General features: G+C 45.1%; 1 protein-coding gene across 2 annotated transcripts; it reads right to left on the bottom strand.

Annotated features, from left to right (window-relative positions):
- Positions 1-1,214: 1,214 nt before the first annotated feature.
- On the bottom strand, positions 1,215-7,028 carry prokr1a (prokineticin receptor 1a). 2 transcript variants are annotated; one of them, XM_084368016.1, is made up of 3 exons: positions 6,920-7,028; positions 4,147-4,608; positions 1,215-2,558 (listed from the first exon to the last, which is right to left on the bottom strand). In XM_084368016.1, exons 2-3 carry the CDS (start codon positions 4,572-4,574, stop codon positions 1,877-1,879), a joined length of 1,110 nt encoding a protein of 369 aa, XP_084224142.1. In that variant the 5' UTR covers positions 4,575-4,608; positions 6,920-7,028; the 3' UTR covers positions 1,215-1,876. The 2 variants fall into 2 exon arrangements, with proteins under 2 accessions (XP_084224142.1, XP_084224143.1); XM_084368017.1 differs by lacking the exon at positions 6,920-7,028 and adding an exon at positions 4,771-4,835.
- Between the last annotated feature and the right edge of the window lie 2,262 nt (positions 7,029-9,290).

Here is a 9,290-nt window from a genome sequence, read left to right as displayed (position 1 = left end):
TTTTGTTTTTTAAAAGTCCTCTCTGACTTTAATGACTGTAAATGAAAGGTCCCTTGCTGAAGGAGGATGGATGTCACTGTGGGTCATCAAATTTGTGAACCCCAGTTTTTACGCTTGCACAGAATAATCTTCACTCTCTCAGTTAACGTGGGAGCTGCAGCCACAGATTGAATTTCTCTATGCAGTAACTGCTGCCGCACAGCTGATCCAGAGTCTGGTTTGTTTTGCAGTGTGTCGTGACTGAAAGCTGACACTTTGACACTTTGCATTCATTGATGCTGATAAACAGCCGGTCAGCTTCATGAATTTAAACAGCGAACACCGTCTCGGTTCAAGGACTCCAGCTGCAGACACAAAGCAACACATGTTTAACACACATGATCCCAGTGAGAAGGGAAATCCTGCACTCGTTCAACATGCAACAGCTTCCTGTCTGCCCTCATCCTCAACGACTTTCCCCTCATGTAACTTCACACAGAACCGGGCCTGGACTCTGCTCCCATGAACAAACTGAGGGAGGGAAAGATTTCATTATTAAGATAGAGACTTTTTCTGTGTCACCGAGTCAGAACCAAAGTTTTTAATGAGTGAAAACTGTCAAATAAATTAAAATTGAGACTGGATTAATATTCCAGGAAGAGACGATAATCACACTGTGGAAATACAAATAAAACTCCTGCACTGAAAAAGATAACTCCACCAGTTTTACACATTAAAGTGTGTGTACCAAGGACGTTATATTAAACCTGGACACAGCGTTGGAGACGACACGTGACGATGTAATTACACAGTTTGGCCACTAAGAGAGGGCGGGTTTGAGTACGACTGCGTATGTAAAAACAAAAAGTAGTATGAAGCCTTTTGTGGCTCCAGAGGAAGCTAATCTGATCAATTACGTCCAGTGATGTCACTCAGTGGCAAAGTTGCATCGTGGGTAATGTAGGCAGCAGTCTTTAAAACAAGAATGTCTGGAATAAAAAAGATGATGTCTCTGTTCTGCTGAATCGATCCAACAGTGTTACAGGAGAGCAATGAGCAAAGACCAGGTCACTGTGCTTTCTGAAACCTGGCGCCTACATTACCCACAATGCAACTCAGCCACTGGGTAACATCACTGGGGGAAATGTAATCAGATTACATGCAGCTTCCTTTGGAGAAATAAATCCAGTCAGAATGTGTTTTGGTTTTAAAAAAGTCATGTTTATTCAGCTTCCTGCTCTCGTCGCTCTTTTCTTTACAACTGATTCACACAAACGCATCAACACGACGACTAATTACAACGACAGCGTGTCGCTTACATGCAGAAAATACACGGAAACAAACCTTCAACCACAAACTGAAGAGGAAGTCGCTCGTCTGTCGAGCAACGTGACACGATGTGTGATGTGTTTCAGACTTTGTGCTGAGAAACACTCACTAACACACAACAGTGAGGGAACAACTGTTCAAATGTAACTAAACCATTTCAATTAAACACTCGCCAACCAATAGGTGGTGTCGATTCAGTCAGTAACTGTGAGCTCCACCAATCAGAGCTGCTGCACCTCACTGTTGAGCTCTACTGTCCTCATGATTGGCTCGGCTGTTTAAGAGCAACGAGCCCAGTGATGTGATTGGCTGAGAGTGTGTTTATTAATCAACACATCCTCTTGAACCAAATGTCCTGACCTCGATCAATCTGAAGCCTCCCGCTGCGTACTGGAGGAATACAAATTAGTTTTACCTGATCTCCAGCACGTTTACATCTTCTAAGGTTCAGGTGTTTCCCCCAGCAGGTGAAACCAAAGTTTAAATCCACGTTCGTCCAACCGTCCTCAGTCCCACTCTGCTCCTCTGTGACGAAGCTGCAGCAGGTCCAGTGGTGCTGTTCGAACTATCAAATGTTGAACCTCCGAGCTCCGTCCACATCCTCCGTCACTCGGAGGGAGGAGGTCCGTGCCTCGCCAAAAGTCACCAGCTTCAGCGGGAACTTGGCGTCCTTCTTCAGGCGCTTGTTGTTGTTGCGTACACTCATGAAGCAGAGCGTGTTGATGACCCCGTTGCTCATGGCGATGCACTCGATGATGTAGAAGGCCACCAGGGAGTTCCTGTCCCTGGAAATGAGGGTGGGGTAAAAGTCCCGCAGCAGGGCAAAGCCGTAGTACGGCGCCCAGCACAGGACGTAGGCGACCAGCACCAGAATCAGCACCACCACCGTCCTCCGACGCCTGTGGAGCCTCTTCCGGATCTGATCCGTCTGGAAACCAGGAACGTCCTTGAACCACAACTCCCTGGAGATCTGGATGTAGCACACGGCCATGACTGTCACCGGGATGATGAACTCCAGAGCGAAGATGAGCAGGAAGTAGGTGCGGTAGTAAACCTGCTGGTCCACGGGCCAGATCTGAGCGCAGAAGGTCTTGTAGGTGCGACCTTCCACGTGTGGGTACGTCGTCTCGGAGGCCATGTAGGCCGACGGGATGGAGATGAAGATGGGGATGATCCAAACCGTCAGGATCACACAGTACGCCGTCTGGTGCTTCATACGAGGCCGCAGAGGGTAGAGGATGGCCATGTACCTGCAGACAGAGACAGAACAACAGGTCCGACCCGTTAGGATGAAACCACTCCTCTGGGTTTACTGTGAGAACTGGTATCAGAACGATTTCAGTTGGATTGAAGAAATATTGTCAGTTAATGTGTTTACAGATTTGAATGAGAAGAGAAAGAAACAAACTGTCTTTGTTTTCATGACTGATACTGTTCTACTTTGTTTATACGTGGCGGACCCTGCCACCTTTCTAGCTTCAAACAGTGTTCCAGGACCTTATTCTCCTCTGAGAACAGCTGGTTTAGGATCGACTCTTCGCCCGGGGTGAGAAGTATTCAGCGTGAGAAGCCTCGTGGACATCAGACAGACGACTCTGCCTTTATCGCACATGACGACACTTTTGGTTTGAAGTGTCGTCCACGTGGTTTGATCTTTGTGGGCGTTAGTTTCTGAGGATGATGAGCGTGCAGGTGTTTAAGCTGATTTTGAATAATCAGGGCTGGAGGCTGTTTGATGTAAGAGTTACAAACTGCTGCTGCCTCCGTTTGGAAGCAAACCAGGGAAGCAGTGACGAGTCCCACGTGTGTGATCTTTGTTGAATTTTACTGTTAATTAGCTGAGGCAGTGTTGAACCCTCGATCCAGAGAGGAGAAGGACTCAATCAGACACACCGCCAGATGTTTGGCTGAGAACTTACAGGGAAACTGGAAGCACGCAGACGTTCCCGGATATGTGGAGACGATCCATCTTTGCTCTCTGCAGATTATACATGAGAGGGATGTCAGCCGTGATAAATGAAGCACGGGGGCTGCTGGTCCCCGAGTGCGAGCAGCTACAGCTGATGATGGATCTGATTCAGAAGCCCAGAAGCTGCTGTTATCGTAGCAGGAATGTAAATCATCTGGTGTCGGCTCGTCCTCAGAGTCCTGAGGTCTGTTCTGATCTCTGTTCGATGAGGAGCGACCATCAGGATCCTGACCGTCTACCTGCTTCCTGTTTTCTCTGCCAACAAACCGTTTTTACAGGATTAGTTTCTAAGAAAACCCAAAAGATTAACATGCAAAAGTTCTGAATTCTGGATAAGTTGGCACTGAATGACGTCTGTGCGCAGGAACAGGATCTCTGAGCTGGGTTTCCACGTGGTGTTATTGTGTCGCTGCTGTTGCACAGACAACCGGACTGCTCAGAGTATAAACTGCCCTCGACACAGAACAGAACATACGTTTATTCATTCATTTGGTCGCCAACGAAATGGTGCCAGGCTGCCAGCCTGACTGCATCATCGTTTTCCCTGAGAGTTAAAAGGAGATTCACAACGAGCTGATCTGAACGCAGATTACACTGGGCAGTGAACATTTGCTTTATAATCACTAAAATAAACTTGTCTACTGCCAGTTTAAATTTAAATGATCATGTTGCTGTTGAGCTGAACGCCTTTAAACATCTTCAGTCAGCAGCTCCACCTGTGGCCTCAATCTGTTTGCAGTTATATGTGTACAGGCGTTATGGCAGTTTACACAACATACAGCCTACAAGAATCTGGCGACCAAATAATATTTTAAATCTTCTCAGCGATGCTTGTATACGGACAGAACCTGGACTCCTCTGTGACCCACCTGTCCACGGCGATGGCCAGCAGTGCGTTGGTGGACACGTAGAGCGAGACGGTGCGCAGGTAGTTGGTGGAGGCGCAGAGCAGCAGGCCGTGATCCCACGACAGCTGCTTCACCACGTAGTAGTCCAGCAGGAAGGGACAGCACACCGCCGCCACCAGCACGTCCGACACGGCCAGGTTGGCGATCAGCAGGTTGGTGAGGTTGCGGAGCTGCTTGTAGCGAGCGAGGCTGGCGATGAAGAGACAGTTCCCCACCCCGCACACCAGCATGATGCCCACCAGGACCACTGCGATCACGATGGTGGCCACGAAGAAGGCCTGGCCCTGCGTGGTGTCCGGGATCTCATCCAGAGGAATCTCGTAGTCCAGGCCGTCACTCGCCAGGAAGTAGTCCGTCAGGGTCAAGCTTCGGTTCATTGGGTCGTCCATTTTGGATCAGGTCAACATGCTTAGATAGAAACGTCTGCGAGGGAGAAAGACACAGAAAACAAACATATCAGGGCTGTTTCTAAAACATTTTAGTTAAATAAACAATACGTATCGTCGGCCACTAGAGGGCGCTCTATCAAAACAAAACAAGACGTTAGCTGAGTGTTGTGTGGAGCGAGTCAGTGCAGATCCAGACCTCCTGGAGGAATAAACACCTGGAGTCTCATCAGGTTCTGTTCTGACCCGACAGGAGCAGAGCTCACAGATTACTTTGTAACTTGTGGGATTAAAAAGTGGATTTATCTTCACTCCTGTTTATCAGCCTGACTGCAGCAGTGATCCAGAGGCGACCTCCAGGTTCTGTAATGTCGACTGCTGACTGGAGCTGGAGCTCATGAATGTAACGTAACAGAGAGGAGACAGAGAACCAGAACCAGAACCAGCGTCTCTGCTGAGTGCTGACTTCACTCAGAGGCTCACCTGTTGTTGTTTTGGTCTTTTTTCAGTGGATTTGTTCAGAATAAGAAAAAAACAGACATCACTTGTGCTTTAACATCCTGTTCCATGAGCACTGGAGCGTATCCCAGCATGCATTGTGTGAAACGCTGTGAGCAGGTCAGCGGTCCGTCTCTGGGCCTCTCACACACACACGTATGGACTCTAGATTTACTGTTTGACGATCACTTGTCAGCTCTTTGGCTGCTCAGAAATGTTGGATCTGAGTTTTCAAACGCTTCATTTTCATAGTTTTGCTGACGCTGTTGCTAGGTTACAGTGTCGACTTGTTAGATTTGCCCACATGTTGGGGAATGTCTCATCCGAGCGCCGACGATGAAAAACTGTTTTACTGCTCCGACAGACGAGCTTTTTACCAAACTGTCATGTGAGCTGCATGTAGATCAACTTGATCTTCAGTCTGTTCTCAGGATTAAAGTAACGAGCAGCAGGAGGTTTGAGATAACGTGGCAGATCAGTTAATCATCACTCAGCTAACAGCTAATGCGCCTGTTCATTAAAGGAACAGTCATCATCTCCTCCCTCCATGCTGATATAAAGTCAGGCTCAGCCATCGTCTCCTCCTGATGATATAAAGTCAGGCTCAGCCATCGTCTCCTCCTGATGATATAAAGTCAGGCTCAGCCATCGTCTCCTCCTGATGATATAAAGTCAGGCTCAGCCATCGTCTCCTCCTGATGATATAAAGTCAGGCTCAGTCATCGTCTCCTCCTGACGATATAAAGTCAGGCTCAGCCATCGTCTCCTCCTGATGATATAAAGTCAGGCTCAGTCATCGTCTCCTCCTGATGATATAAAGTCAGGCTCAGCCATCATCTCCTCCTGGTGATATAAAGTCAGGTGAAGTCTCGTAGTCCACAAAACATTTCTGGAGCTTCACAGTAAAACAGAGTTGCAGCGTTCTGCTAAACAACTGAAGTAACTGGAGACTTGATTTAAAACGAAAAAACAGCCAAAAACCAAAACAAAATTCTCCAAAACTCCATTAAAACTTTGCCGAATCAACTATTAGCGCTTCCTGTTAGCAGTGAACCTGTGGATGTAAGACAACCATCACTGGATCACTGTGATACTGAAGAAAACCTAAAAACATGATGTTTCTAAGGCAGGTTCTGCACATGTGAGGAGCGACTTTTTCAAGGAAGTTGATACATGGACTCATCCAGAGTTTCTCACTCGTTTTGTTCACACAAAAGAAAAGAGTCCAGTCGTCTCGTCCTCTGTGCTGATGAAAGTCAGGTGAAGTTTTGTTTAAGTTTTCGTATTAATATCGTCTGCGTGTGTTTAATAAAGCCGATAAGCTCTTATTGAGTCTTTGTATTACTTTAAAATGAATGTTATATATTGCATTTTAAAAGTAACTAACAAGTAGTGTAATATGTAATATATTACTCTACGTAGACAGTATTATTGTAATGTATTATATTTCTTTAAAATGAAGGTAACATGTAACAGATTGCATTTTGAAAGTAACTTGTTCAACACTGTTTATCTTCCAGAGTAAAATAAGACTGAAGTCTGAACTTTACGTGACTTCTGGACCTGTTCGGGTCCGCGGACCAAACATGAGAAACACCTGGATCATTAACATCAGTGGAACAACAGAGAGAGCTGAGGACGACCCGACTCATGAGTTCAATGAAGAAGAAGAAGAAGAAGAAGCAGAAGAAGAAGCAGAAGAAGAAGAAGAAGAAGAAGAGATCAATAACCGACCGTCTCTCCTCAGTAATCAGCACGTGCGCGCTCATTTAATGTAACATGTAAAATGACAGTGAGCTGAAACTGAGCTACAGGTAATAATTAATAGTTAATAATATTTAATCACAGACCTGAAGCTGCTCTCCGCGCGCTCTGCTCCACTCAACTGACTGCGAGACCGCGAGGCGCGTTCATGTGACAGCTGCTGCAGCTGTAAAGGTCCAGTGAGCAGGAGGAGGGCGGTTCCGACAGGCTGGAGGCTCGTAGGCGGTTCTGTTGTTGTTATTACTATTATTATTATTCACATTATTATTATTATTATTATTCTTCACATTATTATTATTTATATTATTATTATTATTATTATTATCATCATCAGTGCATCATGTTACATCACTGGATTGTATGTATGTTTTCGTGTTTCATCGTGTGTAACGCAGATTAGACATTAACACTGTAAAAATTCAGTTGAATCAACTCATCTTTTCTAATTAACGCACATAAACAAGTTTTATCAGTTTCAAGTTGACTAAACTCAGAGCTTAGTTTTTATCTTCAGTGTGACCTGATGAACTTGAGCTCTGAGACTTGAGGTCTTCTGACTTTAGATGATGAGTTGGATGAATGTGATGATCAATCAGCTCATTGACACATGATCAGACTTCCCAGCATGCATTGTGTGAGCGGTGAAACTCTCCTGAGACCTTTTTTTAATACTCTGAAGAAAAACGTCCGTTGTGGAAACTTGCTGCTCGTCTTTAAGAACAAACTAACGTGTTAACAGCGATAAAGATTCATGTTGACTTCAGTCTGTACTTTCAAGTTAACTCAAGATGTGTTTTCAACTTCAGTTAACTTAAAATAAGACATTAAACAAACTATTCAACCTAGCTTCAGTACGAAAAGGTCAACTTTATGGCCACTTGGACAAAACTGTAAAACTAGAACTGGTAATAATAATAATAATAATAATAACAACAGAAACGTGTTACATTTAGTGATAAGTATGATTAATGTCCTTTGTTCTCTTTGATTTCTTTATTTCAGACGGTGTGTGGTTGTCGTGGTATCATGACTGAGGATGTATGTCTTGGGGATGTGTCCTGGTTATAAAATGACCTGAAACTGAGACGTACATTCAGACAGGACGGAGGTCTTCATGTGTGGCTGATGGACAGGAGACACGATCACTGTCACAGAAAAGTCCTGTTAGTGAGTCTGAAACTACAGAACTGTGTTTATATTCCTGAAGTGTCTCACAAGCTGCAAACTGTGCTTTTTGTTAAAGTCAGACTGAACCAGGCGTCACGTCGAGGCCTCCTGAGCTGCTGTGAGGCTCATCAGGGACGGGATCGTTGTGTTTCACCTGTGTGGCTCATCAGGGACGGGATCATTGTGTTTCACCTGTGTGGCCTCATCAGGTCGTTCAGCCGTCAGCACTCTTTAGTCACTTCAGGCTGAATGAAACACTTCTCCCATCACTCCTCACGGCCATCAACCCCTGCTGTCATCTGTCTGCTAACTCAGAGTAATGAAGCGTCGGTGTCTGACCTCGTTCAGCCTGCTGATCAATAAGTGTCCTGAGGTCGTGTTCACAAGATGACAACAGTAATCAGTCGACAAGATGAAATGTGGCTGAGCTGAAGTCAAACTGTTGAAACGACAGATTAACGAGCACAGGAGGAAGAAATACGACCCAGGGTGCAGTTTGAAGCAGAGCTGCCGTTAATCTGTTCCCCCATTAATCAATAAGTTGTTTGATCTATTAAACCAGTCGATCAGTGTTTCCCAGAGCCCAGGACGACGTCCTCAAAATGTCTTTAGTCCACAGCTCAGAGACGTCTACTGTCACAGAGGAGAGAAACCAGGAGGTATTCACATTTAAGAAGCTGGAATCAGATTTTTGATGTTTGGTTCTTTAAAAAATGATTAAATCTGATCGATCGGTTATTAAAACTGTTGGGGATTAACTTGATAGCCGACAACTGATCAATCGTTGCAGCTCTAGTTTGAAGTCAGACTGTGATCACAGTAGAAGAGCTGTATGGAGACATCTGATGTTTTAAAACAAGTCTCCAGCTGCTTCAGGTGTTTAGCAGAATGCTCCTCATGTGCAGAACTTGCCTTAGAAACTTCATGTTTTTAGGTTTTCTTCAGTATCACAGTGATCCAGTGATGGTTGTCTGTGTACATCCACAGGTTCACTGCTAACAGGAAATGCTAATAGATAATTCTGCAAAGTTTTAATGAAGTTTTTAAATCATCTCCAGCTGCTTCAGTTGTTCAGCAGAATGCTGCAACTCTGTTTTACTGTGAAGCTCCAGAAACTAGACTTCACCTGACTTTATATCATCAGGAGGAGACGATGACTGAGCCTGACTTTATATCATCAGGAGGAGATGATGACTGAGCCTGACTTTATATCATCAGGAGGAGGTGATGGCTGAGCCTGACTTTATATCATCAGGAGGAGATGATGACTGAGCCTGACTTTATATCATC

This window comes from Pagrus pagrus (genome assembly GCF_965226575.1).
Source record: "Pagrus pagrus genome assembly, chromosome: 2".
NCBI classification, from domain to species: Eukaryota; Metazoa; Chordata; class Actinopteri; order Spariformes; family Sparidae; genus Pagrus; species Pagrus pagrus.
The sequence above is the reverse complement of the archived record's forward strand: the minus strand, read 5'-3'. Positions and strand labels throughout refer to the sequence as shown.